Genomic DNA, 21,470 nt, shown 5'->3' on the forward strand with positions numbered 1-21,470 from the left:
TGCATGCAAACCAGATGCTCTGTCACTTAGCCATAGCCACCTCCCCCACCTCCTTCCAAGACTGGGGCCAGACTGTGTCTCCAGGCCTCTCCTCTTTAAAATTATGAATTTCCCCTCCCCAAGTTGCAGAGCACACTTCCAAAAATGCCTGGCAGCTTTCAGAGCCTGTAAGCTTCTGCTGATACTCCCACGCCACCTCCAAAGCCTATACTGTTCCTCCAGACCCACTTCCGTTTCCCCTTGCCTCCAGGAATGTACAGGCAACATAAATATTGACACGACGGGTACCTCCCACAAATGCCGTGAAATGGATGGAGTTGCCTTCGTTTACATTAATTTTTAGACTGGAGCTTCTGGACTCAAATGTTACAAAATATGGGAGGCCTTGAGACTATCAAAGCTTTTCTTTTAGGATTAACATAGCTTGCACAATGTGTGTTTGCCAAGGAAAGAACACTAAACAGTATTTTGGCTCCCTCTATGGCCTTTTTTCAGGTGCATTCACAAGATATCTGCTTACCCACAAAGGAAGAGCAGATTAAAGTAAGGGACAAATGTGATTACACAGCTTCATTTGGGACGGTGTGCGTTTCATGCTTTCCCCCGGGTACACAGTGAAGCATAAACATTTTAAAAATCCAATAGGCACCAGAACGGTTGCTGATTAAGTTGGAAGATGGGGGGGGGAGGGAGAGTTTTGTCCTGCAAAACGTTTAACACAAAGATAAGGAATATTTCATTTATAACTCCTATTCAGCTCCACAACAAAGAAAATGAGGCTTAGGGGGAAACAAAACAAACAAGGGAAATATGTTCACCTTTGGGGCTATTTGGTTTCCTGGAAGGCTTTGTTTCAGATCAGTAGTTGAAACGAGTTGCTTGGGGTTGTTTTCATTCAAGATCTGCCAGTCAGCTTTTAATGCCTTTGACCATGACGGCAAACATTTACAGGTGTCTTCTAAATGCACCAAGAAGCCAGTGGAAGGGACATAAGTAAAATAAAGGAATGGACACACCACACTTCATAAACACAGATGCAGTCAGCTGGGAAGTTCTCCAGAAGCTGCAACCAGACAAGCAGGAGCTGGACAGAAGCACTTCCACAGATCCCTGCCAGAACAGGGATTCCCAACAGCGAAGCAATAGGAAACTTGATGCTCCGCTAAGTATTACTTGAGAAGGCAGCCATATTGGTTGCAGTATAAAAGCTAGTCCTGTAGCAAGATCAGTCCGGTAGCACCTTAGAGTCCTGTAGAGAGCCAGTTTGGTGTAGTGGTTAAATGGATGGACTCTTATCTGCGAGAACAGGTTTGATTCCCCACTCCTTCACATGCAATTGCTGAAATGTTCTTGGGTCGGTCATAACTCTGTCAGAGCTGTTCCTTCAAGAGCAGTTTCTGTCAGAGCTCTCTCAGCCTCACCTACCTCACAGGGTGTCTGTTGTGGTGGGGGGGAGAGGGAAAGGAGATTGTAAGCTGCTCTGAGACTCTGAGTGAAGGGTGGAGCATAAATCCAATCTCCTCCACCACCTTAAAGACCAAGATGAATATGAGGGTATGAGCTTACAAGAGTCAAAGCTTCTTTTTTCAGATCTGATGAGGGGAGCTTTGATTCTTTGAGAGCATATACACTCAAAATCTTGTTGGTTTCTAAGGTGCCACTGGATTTAAATCTAGCTGTGTATTAGGCACCAACAATCACTAAAAGCTTGTGATTGGTCAGATGCAGGGCTTTTTTTGATCAAGAAAGCACAGGAACGCAGTTTCGACTGGCTTGGTGTGTGACTTAATATGCTTGGTGTGTGACTTAATATGCAAATGAGTTCCTGCTGAGCTTTCCCCACAAAATAGCCCTGCGCAGAACAATTGTGATGTAGGGGGTGTGGCTTAATATGCAAATGGCTTCCTGCTGGGTTTTTTCCTACAAAAAAAAGCCTCGTTGGATGTTCCCAGGAACAGTGCTGCCGCCAAGCATATGCACCTAAATAATGGAGAGCAGATGTGACACCAGGAAAAGGAACAGCTACCTTGGCAGAATGTTCTTCTGCATGCTGTCTTTGACAGCATCACCACTAACCTAATGTGGTCAATTAACGACTATATTGGAAAGACACTTTATGACTGCAAAAGCATTTTATAGATCATTGCAAAGGCATTTTATTTATTTAAATGTTGAGAGATTTGTAAACACACTCTGGCTAATGTTTGCACTTCAAGTTGTATTACACATTGCAAAAATAAACCACTGTATGTGGACAGAGATTAGTTCCCTTGGAGCAAATGGCTGCTTTGGAGGATGGACTCTATGGCATTATACCCTGTTGAAGTCCTTCTCCTCACCAAGTCCCACCATCCACCCCCAGGCATTTCCCAAGCAGGAGTTAGCAACCGTTATACAATGCACAAAATTTGAAACTGATGGGTATACTAACGAATTGGTTAATTCCGGCTTCTTTCAGTCAAAATTAAAAACATAAGAACATAAGAGAAGCCATGGCCAATGGTCCATTTAGTCCAACGCTCTGTGTCACACAGTGGCAACACCCCCCCCCCCACAAGTGCCATCAAGAGGTCCACCAGTGAGGCTAGAAGCCCTTCCACTGTGCCCCCCCCCCCCAAGCACAAGAATATAGAGCATCACTGCCCCAGACAGAGAGTTCCAACAATAAGCTGTGGCTAATATGCTCCATATGCTTATCCAATCCCAAGGGAAGTTTGTGGAAAGTTCTTAAATCTCTATCTCAGTTTTGGGTTCTTTTTGTCCCAGCAGTTTTCTGACTACTATAAACCTGGAGAAAAATTCTAGCTTTCAAATAGACATTTTGAAAATATAGTTTATGTCCTCCATTCACAGAAAATATTTTAATTTTTAATGTGCATCCTGCCTAAGCGGCAGCATCAAGCTTAGAATTTCTCATACACATTCTTATTCAGTCAGTCAGTCAGTCAAGTTTTATTGTATGATCAAACCTGTTTATCCATCAAAAACCACTCTTCAGTTATTGCAATCTGCAAGACTGAAGCTTCAAGTGGGCGTACTAACATTCCTCAGTTTTGAGAAAGACTCACAAAGTGTGAGAAGTTGGTTAAACATTTACAGCTCAACCCCGGCTTTGCTATAGTAAAATATATGCCAAGGTAGGAGTTATTAATAGCTATGGCATTGTAAGGCCACAAGTGTGAAATATAGCTGAACATCCCCCCCCCCCAACAACAATAGTGGTGGGGGAAAGTGTTGTCAAGACACAGGCAATTTATGGGGTTTTCAAGGCAGGAGACTTCAGAGATGGCTTGCCATCGCCTGCCTCCATGTAGTGACCCTGAACTTCCTTGGCGGTCTCCTATCCAAATGCTAACTAGGGCTGACCCTGCTTAGCTGCCGAGACTGGAAGCGTTCAGGCTAGCCTGGCCACCCAGGTCAGGGCATCTGGCTCAGGGGTTGATAAACTGAAGTCTGACATCCCCTTTCAGTACAATCTAATCCAATTACCTTTTAGTACAATCTGATGCAATGGTTCATCATGCTAAATTTATGAAGACTTGCAGCTGAATCCCATTCATGTATAAATGCATATCATATTTTTTTAAAGGGTCAGTTATGGCCAAGGATTCACAAGGGAATTCCTAGCCACCCAGAATGCCTATTTATGTGCCCTTGCTGGCCAAATGTGATGTAGGCATGCTATTTTTAAGGGATATGCAGTCAAATATTTTACAATCAAAACACCCTGACCTGGATAGACAAGGCAAGCCCGACCTTGTCAGATCTCAGAAGCTAAGCAGGGTTGACTCTGGCAGGTAGTGTTCCCTCTAAGCTGAGTTGCTTGTGAGCTAGATCTACAGTTTTTCAGCTGCATAACTTCACAACAGTTTTCTATCTTAGCTGATGGCCCCAGAGCAAACTAGTTTATGCAGCAGCCAAACTGCTTGCTCACAACGTTAATGCCAGCAGCTCACAAAGTAGAATTCCTGCTCACAAGACTCCACAGCTTAGAGGGAGCATTGCTGGCAAGTACTTGAATGGGAGACTTCCTTGAAATACCAGCAGTTGGGAGGACAAAAGAAGACTTTATTCAGCCATCTCTCTGAATATCATAAGAACATAAGAGAAGCCATGTTGGATCAGGCCAATGGCCCATCCAGTCCAACACTCTGTGTCACACAGTGGCAAAAAAAAAACAGGTGCCATCAAGAGGTCCACCAGTGGGGCCAGGACACTAGAAGACCTCCCACTGTTGCCCCCCCCCCCCCCCCAAGCACCAAGAATACAGAGCATCACTTGCCCCAGACAGAAAGTTCCATCTATACCTTGTGGCTAAAAACCACTGATGGACTTCTGCTCCATATGTTTATCCAACCCCCTCTTGAAGCCATCTATGCTTGTTGCTGCCACCACCTCCTGTGGCAGTGAATTCCATGTGTTAATCACTCCAGGTCCCCAGTAGAGGCAGTCACCAGAGGTTGCTGTGACTTCCAGGTGCAGACACACAAATACAAAAATTAAAAAGTCCCACCCAAATGATGCCTATTCATGCATACTGCAAGAATTTCAATCCAAACCTAGCTATTTCTGGAATTTGGGAATGGCTGGAAATCTTTCAATCTGACCACTTGCAACAAGGGAGGAAGACAAAGGTTATGCTTGCACATGCTGGCAGGCAGGCAAAACTGCAATGAGGAACAGGCAACCTACAGTCCTCAAGAATAGGCAACCTACTATCTCTGAAGATATGAGAAGAAGAAAAAGAAGAAGAAGAGGAGGAGGAGGAGATTGGATTTATACTCTGCCCTTCGCTTAGAGTCTCAGAGCAGTTTATAATCTCCTTCCCTTCCCCTCCCCACAATGGACATCCTGTGAGGTAGGTGGGGCTGAGAGAGCTCTTTTGAGAACTGCTCTTGAGAGAACAGCTCTGCTGAGAACTTGTGGATGACCCAAGGTCACACCATCAGCTGCATGTGGAAGAGTGAGGAATCAAACCTGGTTCTCCCAGATTAGAATCCATATACTTAACCACTACACCAAAGCACTACATCAAAAGGGAAAGAGACAGAAGTTTAAGGATCCTTTCCCCAAGAATAAACAACAAATATATACTCTAAGGAACTGTGAGAGCGATCAGTGGAGGAGGGGGTGGGGAATCTGATCCTCCCACTATTTGAGACAGAACTGCTGAGTAAAGACCTGAGATGCCCTGGAGAAACCAGATATGCACAAAGATTCTGTTAAAACAAAATCAGACTATATAGGAATCAGAGCTCATCCTCAACCACATCTCACTGTGCTCCTAGTCACACAGATTGAAGCACTGTGACCATTGTTGAGTGTTTTTTTTTTGGGGGGGGGGGTTAGGAATGGAGAGACCCAGGTTCAAGTGCCTGCTCGACCAGGAACCTAACTGGGTGACCCTGGGCCAGCCATTGACTTGTGTTCAAACAGCAATGAACATCGACAGGCAACTGTGAGAATAAAATAGAAGAGGGGAGAAACATGGATGGTGCTCAAACTAACTGGATGCAAATACAGGATAAAACAGACATTAATGCGACATTCAAGGGTTTGGACAGGGAAGACACCCTTTTAATTATTTTCATTTCTGACACTGCTTTTTAAAAAAACCAGCATCACAGCTTGGTAGCAAGGGAACACAGCTGCAAGAAGGCATCGCTCCCGAAGTATTAATGTTTTAACAAGGCCATTTGGTGTTGGAAGCTGTGAACTGGTGCAAAATCTGTAGTCTTTGAACTCATGTCTAACTAATATATCACTGTCTATTTCAAAGCTGCGTGCACACCTTTATGTCACCTTCTGATAGTGTAGCAGCTGGGAAAAGCAGGCTCACTGGTGAACTGAACGGTTCTGTGCTCTTTGCTGATGTTTATCAGACTGAAATGTCAAATTGGAAGTATCTAGAGAAGGAATTCTTTTACCCCCATTCATCAACTGGTTGTTTAATAACCACAGCTATTAATTCAAGAGAAGGAGAATCTCCTGACTAATCAAATAGCATAGCCTCCTTCTTTATTTCAATTTTGGAAGGAAATACCACTTCAAAGAATATGCAGGGAGCTACAGAAGCAAGTTTCGGGTATCATTGACAGATGACTGGCTTGTCAACCTTATTACATTAAAAGCAATGGGAATTCTGCTCTAGACTTCAAAGGGAGGTGGATGTACTTGACTGATAGTTACTACAGGAATGATGTTTGGGACAGCCTGTAGCAGCAACATTTTCTCTATGCATATTTTAAAAGGTAAAGGTAGTCCCCTGTGCAAGCACCAGTCATTTCCAACTCTGGGGTGACATCACATCATGACGTTTTCATGGCAGACTTTTTACAAGGTGGTTTGCCATTGCCTCCCCCAGTCATCTACACTTTCCCCCCAGCAAGCTGGGTACTCATTTTACCGACCTCAGAAGGATGGAAGGCTGAGTCAACCTTGAGCCGACTACCTGAACCCAGCTTTTGCCGGGATTGAACTCAGGTTGTGAGCCGAGAGTTTGACTGTAGTACTGCAGCTTTACCACTCTGCGTCATGGGGCTCTTCTATGCATATTTACCTAGAACTAGGGTGACCATAATGTCTGAAGGCCAGCCAGGGACACTGGGGGGGGGGGGGGAGGTAGGGGTGCCGCCGGAAACAGGAAGTGACATCACTTCCGGTGACGGCACTTCCGGTGATGTCATGCCACCACCGGAAACAGGAAGTGGCATCACTTCCTGTGACATCATTTCCCCCGCGTCACCTGCCGGAAATGGGAAGTGACATCACTTCCTGTGACATCATTTCCCCCAAATGGCATCATTTCCCCCAAATGCCACTGCCGGAAACAGGAAGTGACTTCACAGCACTTCCTGTGACGTCCCCAAAAATCCCCCAAATATCACCGCCGGAAACAATTTTGTTCTCAAATCCTGTATATACTTCATCAGTATATGGGATAAGGCACTTTCTCAACTGTGCTGCATAATGCAGCCTATTTATTTTGTCCTGTTGGCTCTGTTGGCTCTATCTGCGCCACCTTCATCACTTTCGGGGTGTGGATCCCCCAGTGGGGTGGTCTCCCGACTCCCTCCGCTGACTGTTTCTGATAGCCCTGCGCCCCCTCTTTCATTTGATATGTGTCCCGTGCGGGTGCCACCCTCCCGCCGGGAGATGCTGCAAAATGAGCCCCCTTGAGGCTTATGGCGGCAGGGCTCGGGGGAAGCGAGCTAGACTGCTGTTCTTTTGAGGGGTTATAGAGTGTTTCGAGCCCGTCCCTGTGGCATCGGTCCCATCGTTGTGGGACCCAGGGGGCCGGCGCAGCGGCACACCGAAGCAGCCTGTCACTAATAACACCGGTCGAGATGCAGGACAGGAACCCGGAAGTGACCGACAGGCTGCTTCAGCGTGCCGCTGCGCCGGCCCCCTGGGCCCCACAATGATGGGACCGATGCCACAGGGACGGGCTCGAAACACTCTATAACCCCTCAAAAGAACAGCAGTCTAGCTCGCTTCCCCCGAGCCCTGCCGCCATAAGCCTCAAGGGGGCTCATTTTGCGGCATCTCCCGGCGGGAGGGTGGCACCCGCATGGGACACATATCAAATGAAAGAGGGGGCGCAGGGCTATCAGAAACAGCCGGCGGAGGGAGTCGGGAGACCACTCCACTGGGGGATCCACACCCCGAAAGTGATGAAGGTGGCGCAGATAGAGCCAACAGAGCCAACAGGACAAAATAAATAGGCTGCATTATGCAGCACAGTTGAGAAAGTGCCTTATCCCATATACTGATGAAGTAAATACAGGATCTGAGAACAAAATTGCACTAGAAGACACAAACACAAAGCTCCCTTACACTGAATCAGTGCTTGGGTCCACCAAAGTCAGTATTGTCACATAAGAGAAGCCCTGTTGGATCAGGCCAGTGGCCCATCCAGTCCAACACTCTGCGTCACATAACAAAATAAGAGAAGCCCTGTTGGATCAGGCCAGTGGCCCATCCAGTCCAACACTCTGCGTCACATAACAACATAAGAGAAGCCCTGTTGGATCAGGCCAGTGGCCCATCCAGTCCAACACTCTGCGTCACATAAGAACATAAGAGAAGCCCTGTTGGATCAGGCCAGTGGCCCATCCAGTCCAACACTCTGCGTCACATAACAACATAAGAGAAGCCCTGTTGGATCAGGCCAGTGGCCCATCCAGTCCAACACTCTGCGTCACATAAGAACATAAGAGAAGCCCTGTTGGATCAGGCCAGTGGCCCATCCAGTCCAACACTCTGGGTCACATAAGAACATAAGGAGGGAGGGAGGGAGGGAGGGAGGGAGGGAGGGAGGGAAGGAAGGAAGGAAGGAAGGAAGGAAGGAAGGAAGGAAGGAAGGAAGGAAGGAAGGAAGGAAGGAAGGAAGGAAGGAAGGAAGGAAGGAAGGAAGGAAGGAAGGGAAGAAGGGAAGAAGGGAAGAAAGGAAGGAGGGAGGGAGGGAAGGGAGGGAGGGAGGAAGGAAGGAAGGAAGGAAGGAAGGAAGGAAGGAAGGAAGGAAGGAAGGAAGGAAGGAAGGAAGGAGGGAGGAAGGAAGGAGGGAAGGCAGGAAGGAAGGAGGGAGGGAAGGAAGGCCACCCCCTCCCGCCAGCCCCCCCCCGCTTTCGGCCCCCTTACCTACGGCGGAGGCGAGTCCGGCGGCGGAGAGGCCTTTCCGACGCCCTCCCGGGCCTCCGCCAGCACCGGGGGGGGTGGTAGAGGCCGGGGAAGCGTCGGAAAGGCCCGCGGTGGTCGCTGGAGGCCCTCCAGCGACCAGCGCGGGCCTTTCCGACGCCCTCCCGGGCGGAGGAGCACCGGGGGGGGGTGGTAGAGGCCGGGGAAGCGTCGGAAAGGCCCGCGGTGGTCGCTGGAGGCCCTCCAGCGACCAGCGCGGGCCTTTCCGACGCCCTCCCGGGCGGAGGAGCACCGGGGGGGTGGTAGAGGCCGGGGAAGCCTCGGAAAGGCCCGCGGTGGTCGCTGGAGGCCCTCCAGCGACCAGCGCGGGCCTTTCCGACGCCCTCCCGGGCGGAGGAGCACCGGGGGGGGGGGTGGTAGAGGCCGGGAAAGCCTCGAAAAGGCCCACGGTGGTCGCTGGAGGCCCTCCAGCGACCAGCGCGGGCCTTTCCGACGCCCTCCCGGGCGGAGGAGCACCGGGGGGGGTAGAGGCCGGGGAAGCCTGGGAAAAGCCCGCGGTGGTCGCTAGAGGCCCTCCAGCGACCAGCGCGGGCCTTTCCGACGCCCTCCCGGGCGGAGGAGCACCGGGGGGGGTGGTAGAGGCCGGGGAAGCCTCGGAAAGGCCCGCGGTGGTCGCTGGAGGCCCTCCAGCGACCAGCGCGGGCCTTTCCGACGCCCTCCCGGGCGGAGGAGCACCGGGGGGGGGTGGTAGAGGCCGGGGAAGCCTCAGAAAGGCCCGCGGTGGTCGCTGGAGGCCCTCCAGCGACCAGCGCGGGCCTTTCCGACGCCCTCCCGGGCCTCCGCCGCCACCGCCGGGCCCCGTGCGCGGGCGGGGAAGGCGGCGAGTAAGGGAGGGAGCGTTCCTGCGCGTGCGCAGGGCGATCTGCGCACGCGCAGGGTCGCTCCCTCCCTCACTCGCCGCCTTCCCCGCCTGCGCGCGCGGCCCCCGGCTCTCTGGCTAGCTAAACCGGGACCTCTAATGGTCCCGGTATACCCAGCCCGGGAGCCGGGAATTGGGGGCCAGAACCGGGAAAGTCCCGGGAGACCGGGACGGTCTGGCCACCCTACCTAGAACTAAATTCCACGGAGTTCAATGGGGCTTACTCCCAAGTAAGTGTTCAAGGATTCGCAGCCTCAAAGTGCTGTTAAAATATGACTTGAATTTCCTGGAGCTCTCTGCAGTGACATTGTACAGATCCTTATTATGCACACCCAAGGATTCTAATTTTGCACTCTTAATTCTAACATTCTTATAATTCCCCCAAGGGGTAAGCTCATGATTCCAGGGGGAGAACCAGGTTTCAACCTTTCCTTGAATGGTACTATAGCAGTATACTGTGCCTTGATACAACCACATCTGGATAGAAAACAAATGTGGGCACATCAGTTCATCTGAATGAAAAAGCCCCACTGTATTATTTGTACTTATCAACCACTTACTTAGCAACCACTTTTAAAGTCAGTACCCTAATAGTACCCTATACTGAAGGGTTAGGGCATTAGCGTAATCTGCCTTGGATTAATATATGCATTAGGGATAAGCAAAGTAGGTGTTTCTTACTTGTGGAGAAGGAAGAGAGGAAGCAAATCAGACAAGTGACCAACCAGACAAAATTCTAACCATTTTAAAAACAGATTAAGATGCTAAAACATAGCAGCAGGAGGGAATGCCTGGAACTTCAAAGGTTTTTAGTTTTCAGGGAGTCACAGAGCTCCAGCCACTCATATTTTAGAGACCACAGACACTGCATTTTTTTTTAAGTGCCCAACTTTTAGGGATCCTGTCAAATGTCTCCCATAGCTTTTTCAGGGTCATTTTATGTTAGCTAAGAGTTAACTCTTTGTATGCTTCTGTCAGAGTTTCCCAGGTGTGCCTTTTTAAAATTAAGGCAGTCCTAGAAAACCACTGTAACAATTCATGAGATTCTCTAATGTGAATTAACTAGTTCACCAATATTTTAATATCTCCTTAGAAAGAACAGCAGATTTGTGTAGTTTGGGGCTAGCCAAGAGTGCCTGGAGAAATAAGAGACCCACAAAACCTTTGAAAGGATAGGGAAAATCCTATTTTTTTCAAAATTCCTTGGTTATTGCAGTAACAAATCTAGATAAAGAATTTGCAAGAACTTCCTTTTAGAACACACTTAATAAAATATTTTTCCTTCAAATAACCCCCCAAACCCTAATGTTTATCCTTGATAGCAAATCACGCCTTGACTTCAGTGCAACAGATACATCCAAGAGGCTGTGATCATATTAAGTCACATGTATAACTGCTCACCAGGTATGTGGAGAAAAGGAATGTTTCCCTCATCTCAGAAAGTATGACAACTCATGCATGCAGGACTTCCTAAACCAAGCACCACTGAAAATACCTTCAAGTCCTATATGCTGAACAGGCAAAACAACGATGACTTGTGGTGCAGATGGCTGTCACACAAGGCCACAAGAGTATTCTGAGCTGCCAGTTTAGCCAAAATTCTTTATCAGGCAGTTTCAGATCTGATTCTATGATTATCAGCCCATTATCAGAAGTCAACATAGCTAACTCCTGAAATGACACTGGTATTAGAAGCCAACCTGCATCACCACTCCCTAGGTCAGCTTTGAATGATGGTAGGATTATGCACCTCTTAGGTTCCCAACTGTTGCTAACATCACTGCTGTAAAAAGGTAAAGGTAGTCCTCTGTGCAAGCATCAGTCATTTTCAACTCTGGGGTGATGTTATTCACAATGTTTTTACGGCAGACTTTTTACAGGGTGGTTTGCCATTGCTTTCCCCAGTCATCTACACTTTCCCCCCAGCAAGCTGGGTACTCATTTTACCGACCTCGGAAGGATGGAAGGCTGAGTCAACCTGGAGCCAGCTACCTGAACCAGCTTCCGCTAGGATCGAACACAGGTCGTGAACAGAGGGCTCCGGCTGCAGTACTGCAGCTTTACCACTCTGCGCCACGAGGCAGTATCACTGCTGCACCCAGGGCTTTTTTGTGACAATACTCACTGGTACTGAGTACCAGCACCTTTTTGGGGTCACTCTCAAGCCCTGATCCTCATGAGCCCGCCTACCCCACTCAGTCAGAGAAAGAGAGAATGCACCCTCAGGAACAGGGAGGGGGGAATTGGTGGAAATCACCGCGACCTTCTATATGAGTGTTGGTACCTTGTATTTACAAAAGAGCACCAGCAGTACCATCGATCCAACTCCACCAGCATGATACATTCCATCCAAGTTAGCACTAGAAAAGAAACCCTACATTGCGGCTTCCTATTGCAAGAACAATGAGTGCCAAAGAAAACACATTTAAATCCCAGTGTAAATGACCAGATACACTGCTAACAAAGGAAAGTTAATTTAAATTTTTCTCCTTAAGCCAGGCATTTCAGTCTTCTTTGTTACCATTTTGTAAACGTGTTGTGGCATTGTCTTTGAGAAAAGAGCCACCTGCTGCTATTGGGCAGGGGGAAGAACTGCAAGTCTCTTCTCCGGCAGGATTTATGAGAGAAGAGTCTATTAAATAGATACAGAGTAGAAAGGAGGGAAACAGATGCTGCTGGGATTGGCAACAGCCTGAGGGAGACCAATCCCAATGTCATACTTCACATGGAACATAAGAAGAGCCCTGTTGAAACAGATGGTGGTCCATTTAGTCCATCATCCTGTCTCACACCATGGCCAACCGGTTCTTCTGGATGACCATCAACAGGGGATGAAGACTAAGTCTGGTTTGCTATTCTGGATACATTTAAATAAATGTTCATTGTTTATTTTGATGCTTTTAGCAACCCGCTCCTCATATTCCCTATTTGCACGCCTAATTATTAACTTTCTTTCACTAGAGCCTATGGTCTGTCTTGTGCAATTCATTGAGGAACACCTTCCACTTATTAAAAGATTTTTTAAAAAACTTTTTAGTTTCCTTGATTTATGTTGTTAACCATGCAGGCATTCTTTTAATGATGTACACTATAACAAACGAAGAAGATCTACAACAAAACATTCAATCTATATTTGCCAATGGCCATGATCCTGAATCTGGTTCAGGTACACACAAAGCTGCTGTCCATGAGGTGGGCCAATGCATTTAAATTCATGCTCTTTCCTTCTAGCACAAAGAATGGCATGGTCTAGTGAGGTGAACTGGGCAGCCATTGTGTACAAGGAAAAGATGCGCATAATTACAGCCCTGCTGTTTCAAAACAGATCCCTAGGTTGACATAGTCCTCTGTGATGTTGCTTCAATAACATAAAATTGAATTCCTGGATATACTTTCTGCAATAGTCAAAGAATTAATGCAAAGCAGATTGCTGCAAATTAAAATGCAGGATACAGAACTATATTTATTTTAGTAGATTTTTATTCCACCCTCCCCATGAGCGGACTTAGGGCAGGTCACAACAACAGAAAACACAATACAATAGTTAAAGTCCAATAATTCAGGAATTAAAACAATTAAAACCATCTAACAGAAAAGCTGGTGACAAAATGCATTAGATTTCCACAGTCTCAAAGCTGGAGCTGACAGCCGACAACTTTTTTTTTATTATCCTTGCAGAAAGAGCAAGCGTCTAGTAGCACCTTAAATACTAACAAAATTTGTGGCAGGGTATGAATTTTCATTAGTCACTGCTCATTTTTTCAGAGTATCTGAAAAGTGAGTAGTGACTCACAAAACTCCAAACCCTGCCATAAATTTTGTTAGTCTTGAAGCTGCTCCTGGACTCTTGCTCTTTTCTGCTGCTTCAGACAGACTAATATAGCTACCCATCTTGATTTATCATCCCTGGTCTCTGTAGGCTCCAGAAGCCAGTACAAACTGCCTGTCACTTCCATTGGGGGGGGGGGGGTATTTTAAAAAAAGAAAATAGGATTATGTATCAGATATCAAAGCAGTCTTGATAAAAATGCTTTGGGATTGTTAACAGAATAAATAAACCACTATGCTCAGTTTATGAGTAACCCTGTGATTTATCACCCAGTCTTTTTTGCTTTATGATACTTTGCACACTGAGAGATGGACTCCTGCAGAAGAAAAGCTGCACTCCAGCAAAAGCCACGCTATACCTTTCATTAAGGTCAACCAAAATAACACAACACTATAGCAATAACCCTTTCCTTTCCTCAGCCATTGGTAACCTTGGCTTATACAGCAATAGTCTGCCTGTCTCCAGGCAGCATTTGCCAAGAAAACCCATCTCCTCCTAAACCTGTAACCAAATGGAGTCGGCCAATGGCAAGAACAGTTACTCTGAGATATGGCAGAGGGACAAGGGGAGGATGTCAGAAGTCAGAAATCATTCCCCTCTGCCCAGTGGTGCTCTTTGACAGCTAAAAGGGGTTGGGAATTTAAGAGCGGTTTGTGGCTGGGTTGAATCCAAACTAAACTGGCACTTTCCACTCATTCTCCTTCCCACTGCAAAGACCTCTCATGTTATACCTCTGGGTCCCCTAAACCCTAGTGAACTGCAGCAGGAGGAGGGGGGAAACTCCACTCTGCCACTGGAAAATTCAGTCTGAATCTAGCCCAATAAGAAGCAACATGATCATGCTCTTCAACTGCTTAAAGGCTGTCATTTCAAGCAAAGATGGCTTCTTTGCTGCTGCAGAGGACAAGGCTACATCTAATGGGCTAGCTACTGAAGGATAGATTTCGGCTGGATGTTCAAGGAAGCTTCTTTGGTGAGAAGACTTCAGCAATGGAACTGGTTACTCAGGACAGTGGTGGGTTTTTCCTTGCTACAAGATTTCAAGTAGAGGCTGGACAGCCATCTATTGGGAATTCTCTACATTTCCTGAATTTGAGTCTATAAGGCCCCTTTCAGTTCCAAGCCTCTATGAATGGAACTGGTTAAAATCTACACAAACAATCTGTAGTTAGGGCCAGCAACCAATGCTCCCTCTAAGCTCTGGAATCTTGTGAGCAAAAATTCTACTTCATGAGCTACTGGCATTAAAGTTGTGAGCGACTGCATAAATTAGTTTGGTCTGGGGAGATTTTTCCTGAGCTAAGACAAGAATGGGTGAGCAAAAGTCTAAAAACTAGTGAGCTAGCTCACGCTAACTCAGCTTAGAGGGAACACTGCAAGCAACACATTGGAGGGACAATAGCTGGGGAGTACATTACATGCAGATTGTCCCAGTTTCAATCCCTTAAATCGATAGCTAAAGGATCTTGAGTTGCAGGGTTGGGAAAGGCTTGAGAGTTGTAGTTAGTCACAGTAGAACATGTTGGCTTAATGGGAAAAAATATTCTTCCTCTTTGCAAGGCAGCTTCTTATGTTGGCATGCAACAATGCATAGAGTGGGCAACGGAAGAGCAGAGCTGAGCCTGCAGGAGGTACCAGGGACACCAACCTCTTTATGCCAGTCTCACTGCTCCATCCATCCACCAAAAAGACTCATTTACTGGTCAAATGTTTTAGAAGAAGAGGCAAAGTTCCAAGTAGATATTGCCCACCACTGCTTTGGAACCTCTGCTTTTGCCTTCATAAGATGAATCACTGATCATTACCGCAGTCGACAGACTGAAATGTAGTTTCTTGAGGCCACCCATTCAACAAACAGCAAAACAATGGAGGGATCTGCAACTTCCAGTTGGCTGCTGTAAGACCTTGATTCTTTCCCATTTTTTTTTCTTGCAGGCAATCCTTTTGAGACTGAGGTGGCCAGGAGGTATGGCCAAAGGGTCAAAGGTGCCTGAAGGTGAGAGAAAGATATGCAGGCAAAGATGGGGAAAGACAGAGGGAGAGATTGAAGCCTGCCCTGCACTTGAAAGCCTTTCCCCCAATCTGTTTGCTAAAAATGTAATTTTGTATTATAAGCCACAATACAGTACAGGGTCCCTGCTAGGGAGAAAAGTAGCAGACAGACAGGCAGAAACAATTTGAAGTCTAGACCGATTCCGCAGTTGCCGTTGCTCTGCCCCCGCAGGCTTCTGCTTTTATCAGATCAAGTGAAGAATTCCTCATCAGCTGCTGCATGGGCGCATCTTGACCCGCAGCTCCGTCTAGTTATCTCTGTGCCTTCCCAATCTTGTTTTTTAGAGACTGAGAAGGCATGGGGAGAATTGGAGGGAGCTGTGGGTCAAAATACATCCATGCAGCAATTGGTGGGAAATCCATGGCTTGATCTAACAAAAGCAGAAGTGGGGGGGGGGGGGGCGGCAGAGCAACAGCGACTGTGGAATTGGTACTAGTCTCACAGAGACAGGCCTTTGTGCGTACTGTGGGATTATGACATGTCAGTTTTTCCATTCCCTTCATGAACAAAATTTGGTGACAAATATAAACAGGGAGCAGCCAGCAACAGAAGCATAAGAAGAGAATGGTATTTAGCTGGGTGGAACGGCACAGGTGGTGTCTTACCAAGTGATCTCTCCTTTGTCTGGTTTGTTGACCTCACCACCGGCAGGCTTGCTCGTGTACGGCTTCCTCGTGAGAAAGGCGTAGGGGACTCTCCTTCCGACATGATTTCGAGAGAGTCGGCAGATGCTTCTGACAAATACTCTGCCTGATCTCCTAAGTTGGGTTGTGGGCTTTGAGACAGCTTTGGGCTCCTTGTCTGTGGAAATGAATAAATAAACAACTCATTACTAAAGAGCAAATGCTTTTCAAAATATAACTTTAAGATCAATGCCTTTGGGAGGGGGGGGGGAAGAATCCTCGAAAAAACACGAGTGAGAAGGTGAATGTTGAATTATGGCAGGCCCTGTGCACTCAAGGTGACTCCTGTGTATGTTATTCACAAAAGACCCTCCCAGTGTATTCCATTAAGATTTTTATGGCTGTACACTCAATGACATGAAATTCATATCTAACAAGTACCTGAAACGAAGACATTAAGGAATAGATGGATGGCAATTCAATTCCCTGCTGCTTTGACAACTGTTAATATTGGCAGTTAATAGCAACTGTATGCACATGCAGATATGGACTCAACAAAACCTAAAGACAACGAATGAAAACAAGTTTGCTTCAACCTGCTTTCGGTACTGATGTATGGGTTAACTTAAGCAAAAAAAAGGCACTTTTCCATTCAAAAGAATATGGAAAATTGTCATTCACTACTTGTCTGCACCCCGGATTTTAAATAACATTTTGGTTTGTGAGACAAACAAGCCCCAAACCTGTGAACTTGACCACATCTGCCTTGTGACTCCCTGGCTTTTGCTTCTTTCCCAGTAAATAGGATCCAAAACCAGGATTAAACCAGGTTTAGAATCCAGGCTCCTGGAAATAAACACACCCCCAGCAAAATTTCAGTTCTCATGACAAACTGGAGTTGGATCAAAGACTTACAAAATCAGCAAGCTGTCAACTGTAGATTCATGCTGACAGGAGGAGGGATGGAGTAAGGATCTGAGGCTTGTTCACAACACAAACAAGTTGTGGCTTGCTTGTGACATTCAACAAGTCCTGTTCCAAGCTCCCCCTGTCTGTACACCATGCCACTTTCCTCCCTTCAAACCAGAATCTTCCTGAAACACCCTAACTTTCATTTGCTACATTTATATGATTCTGCCTTCCCCCATCCATGATATATATTTCTAGAGTGGACAAACATTTCAGTAGAAAGAGCAGGATTCCCAACAAAGTCAAAGGCCCATCCTCAGACATATTTCTAAGAGAGTTCCAAACAAGCAGAGGATGCGTTGTCTTTATTTCCTAAAAATCACAGGGAAGGGGGATTGTCTTTCCTAAAAAGTATGTCTGGAAATGTAGTGTGGAAAAACAGAGGAAAGGGATTTGAGGAAAGACCTTTCAGATCAGCAAATAACAGAGAATTACAGACAAGTTTAATTCCAGAGGAGTTCACAGTCCTGAAGTTACATACACTCAGGAAACTAGGGTTATCCCTGAAGAAAAATGTTCTGTCCCTTTAACAGAGACTAGTTGAGTCGAAATGGGCAGGTGAAGCTTTTAATGGAATGGAGGTAAATAATTTCACCTAGTAAATAACATTCCATTAAGCTTCTATTAAGTGAGCAGAGTGTCTTTTTCTCCAGGTTGTTGGCAACCCTATGAACTGGCACTTGATTCCACATCCTTCAACATTTCAGAAATGAAATTGAAACAATGTCTCATACCAGGGATCTGTTTTTGAGTGTTCCTTCTCATCTTCACTATCACACAAGGCTAAAGGTTCTACTCCATCTATGCAGCAATACACTTCTGCTAAAGGTTCTACTCTGCCATTTACTATTCAATAGCCTGTTGTCCACCTGTGTAAAAGCTAGAGGATTTTTTTTTTTAGTATAAAGATATAGGTAGAAAAATGAAGTCCTATAAATAGATTATCAACAATTCAGCAGCAGTAACACTCAAGACAGAAAGTTGGACACTGCACATGCGTTAGTGTTCATGCACCCTTGCTTTTACCTATATGCACAATGGAGTTAAGATGCATCCACCAACCCAGGCAAAAAATTTAACTTCTACAGAATCTGAACTCTGAAGAATAACAGTTTGAACAATTCAGGCTGTCTCAGGGTATCCCAAAACAGCAAAAAACAAAAAAACAAAAAAAAAACAATGGTTTGAGCATACTGAATCCTTTCAAGATACTCACCATCCATTTTGATGCTCTGCTTTTCTCATGCAAATTAACTAATTAACTCTACAGAAAGGTGCAAACTCTAAACAAGCAGTAAGTGGCAAAATGGGAACCACTGTGGAAACTAAGACAGAACAGTATTCTGTTCTAACCCATTAACTTGATTTCATAGTGAGACCTTGGTCCATCAAGATCAGTTTTCTCTACTCAGACTGGCAACAGCTCTCCAGAGTCTCAGGCAGAGGTCTTCCTCATGACCTATCACCTGAAACGTTTAGCTGGGGATTGAACTTGCAACCTTCAGCATGCAAAGCAGACATTCTACCACTCAGCCACAGCTCCTATTTTCCCTGGTTTGGTGCAATGTAGGGATCTAGAAAGTTCCTACTCCTTTGGCCTCCACCACAGTGTGTGATCTCCAATTCTCGGCCCCTAAACACTGGATTCGTTACCGTTGCCTGTCTTATTTTAAACTCTGATTCATCTTCATTAATGATGTTCTATATTTAGAAGGTTGGAAAATGCTGCTCAGATCAAGAGGCGATTTAAAAACAAAGAGAGCCATATTGCTGACATCTGGCCTTTTTCAGCACTTTTTTTTAAGTGGGAAGAGTTGAGCTTGCCACAGAAATGGCATGGATCATGTTATACTCCCTCAGTGACCTTGACTGAATGAGCAGCTTTAGCTTTTATGAGGTTTTCATTAGGTTGCTGTAGAGCTCCAGCTTCCCTCCCACTCTCTGTTGCCAACTTGTCCAGTTGCTTGCAAAATACAATAACTTTGAAATACCTAATGAGAAACTCAAGGCCTCTGGAGCTCTGGGTTTTAGAAAGGTTTGTGTTAATAAATTAGGTATTATTTAGCGTCCTGCAGTGACATGATTATGAAGCAGAATTTTCTCCCCCTTCAGGAATTCAAGCTAAGATTTATTCTTAGAGAACAGAAGTATGCTTTGAAGTGCTTCCATGACGTAGATAACGTCTAGGCTACAAGGCTGTAAACACCCTGTGCTGGTGCACATGCATTAACACCTGAAATGTGACAAATGACCCCAAAATAAAGACAGACATTCAAGGAGCCAATAATTCTTTCATTCAGTTAGCTCTGTGCATCTGGAAGCCAGGACTACAACAGTACTCAGCACTGATGGATAACTACATTTCTATGGACATGTTTCTTTCAAAATTGTGGCCAACTTGGGAAGGATAAGGAAAAAATGGTGATCTCTATTTTCTACCTTATTTAAAGTAGGATGATCAAGAAGACATTTGATTTTTTTAAAAAACAAACTATTTCAGAACATCCACCCTCCCTGCCCCACTGGATTCAACTACTCTTAGAACAAGCTAAAAAGTAACTAAACATAGCTACCTACCTGGAAAGTAGAAGAAGAAGAAGATGATATTGGATTTATATCCCGCCCTCCACTCCGAAGAGTCTCAGAGCGGCTCACAATCTTTCCTTTCCTCCCCCACAACAGACACCCTGTGAGGTGGGTGGGGCTGAGAGGGCTCTCATAGCAGCTCTGCCAGAGCTATGGCTGACCCAAGGCCATGCTAGCAGGTGCAAGTGGAGGAGTGGGGAATCAAACCCGGTTCTCCCAGATAAGAGTCCGCACACTTAACCACTACACCAAACTCGCTCTGAAAGCAGGTGGAGGGTTTTGTTTTGTTTTGTTTTGGGGGGGGGGGGGTCACCATTTCATATAAATCATTTTAAATTCCATTCTGGATTCCAGCACACTTCACAAAAATGGCTAACTATTCACTGCGGCTAGCATTGCTCATTCAAATGCTAAGCAGCTTACCATACACTAATTAAAGGAGATGTTTGAAGTAGTTCCATTCATTAATTTATATCTGCTTTGCAGAAATGGAACACCGACTGTTAAATTCACTGGTGCAAACCAAGGTTTGGAAGCTCTGTGAATTACACCAAGTAAGGTGTTAGCTTCGAAGCAAAATAAAAACCAAGACTTTGAAAGAACAGTTGAATGCTGACTAAATTGGGAGGGGTTGCAAATACAGTAGAAGACAGAAACAGGATACAGATGACCTTGACAGGCTGGAAAACTGGGCTAAAACCAATAAAATGAATTTTAACAGGGAAAAATGTAAAGTTCTGCATTTAGGTAGGAAAAATCCAATGCATGGTTATAGGATGAGGGACACTTGTCTTAGCAGTAATATGTGCAAAAAGGATCTAGGAATCTTAGTGCATCCTACGCTGAACATGAGTCAACAGTGTGATGCGGTGACTAAAAAGGCAAATGCAATTTTGGGCTGTATCAACAGAAGTATAGTGTCCAGATCATGTGAAGTGATGGTATTGCTTTACTCTGCTCTGGTAAGACCTCACCTGGAGTATTGTGTTCAGTTTTGGGCACCACTTTTTGAGAAGGATATAGACAAGCTGGAACGGGTCCAGAGGAGGGCGACGAAGATGGTCCGGGGTCTGGAGACCAAGTCCTATGAAGAAAGGTTGAAGGAGCTGGAGATGTTTAGCCTGGAGAGGAGGTGGCTGAGAGGTGATATGATCACTATCTTCAAGTACTTGAAGGGCTGTCATATAGAGGATGGTGTGGAATTGTTTTCTGTGGCCCCAAAAGGTAGGACCAGAACCAATGGGTTGAAATTAAATCAAAAGAGTTTCCGGCTCAACATGAGGAAGAACTTCCTGACTGTTAGAGCAATTCCTCAGTGGAACAGGCTTCCTCAGGATGTGGTGGGCTCTCCTTCCTTGGAGGTTTTAAACAGAGGCTAGATGGCCATCTGACAGCAATGAAGATCCTGTGAATTTAGGGAGAGGTATTTGTGAGTTTCCTGCATTGTGCAGGGGGTTGGACTAGATGACCCTGGAGGTTCCTTCCAACTCCATGATTCTATGAAAATTACATTATGGGGAGGAACTCTAACTGGGTGGTACAAGCACATGCCCTACATGTGTAAGGACCAAAGGATCTCCAGAAAATAGAATCTGTGAACAACTTCTCCTTGAGACTTCGGAAAAATTCCAAGGACAGAAAATAAGTACAATCTCTCAGGACCAGGGATCTGACCTTCTATATGGCAGCTTCTTATGTCCTCTTGCATATTGGCTTCACATTCAATGAACAGTATCTGATTTTGGCAAGAAGGCTTGTTATTTACCTAGAGTGAAAACAAGTGCAAGCAGCAATCCTTATCTGATCATCACAAGTTATGTATCTAATCTAGTTAAGTACCTCTATATGTGTCTA

The 21,470-nt window shown here is 45.8% G+C and overlaps 1 protein-coding gene across 7 annotated transcripts in view; it reads right to left on the reverse strand.

The window, feature by feature from the left end:
* KIAA1217 (KIAA1217 ortholog) overlaps positions 1–21,470 on the reverse strand; it is a 570,030-nt gene that overhangs the window by 142,785 nt on the left and 405,775 nt on the right. For all 7 annotated transcript variants that reach the window (XM_060248358.1, XM_060248356.1, XM_060248357.1 and 4 more), the window contains one exon: positions 16,044–16,239. In XM_060248358.1, coding sequence (XP_060104341.1) covers positions 16,044–16,239 — 196 coding nt within the window. The remainder of the gene's footprint in view (positions 1–16,043; positions 16,240–21,470) is intronic.

Source organism: Heteronotia binoei, chromosome 10 (assembly GCF_032191835.1).
Source record: "Heteronotia binoei isolate CCM8104 ecotype False Entrance Well chromosome 10, APGP_CSIRO_Hbin_v1, whole genome shotgun sequence".
Lineage (NCBI taxonomy): Eukaryota > Metazoa > Chordata > Lepidosauria > Squamata > Gekkonidae > Heteronotia > Heteronotia binoei.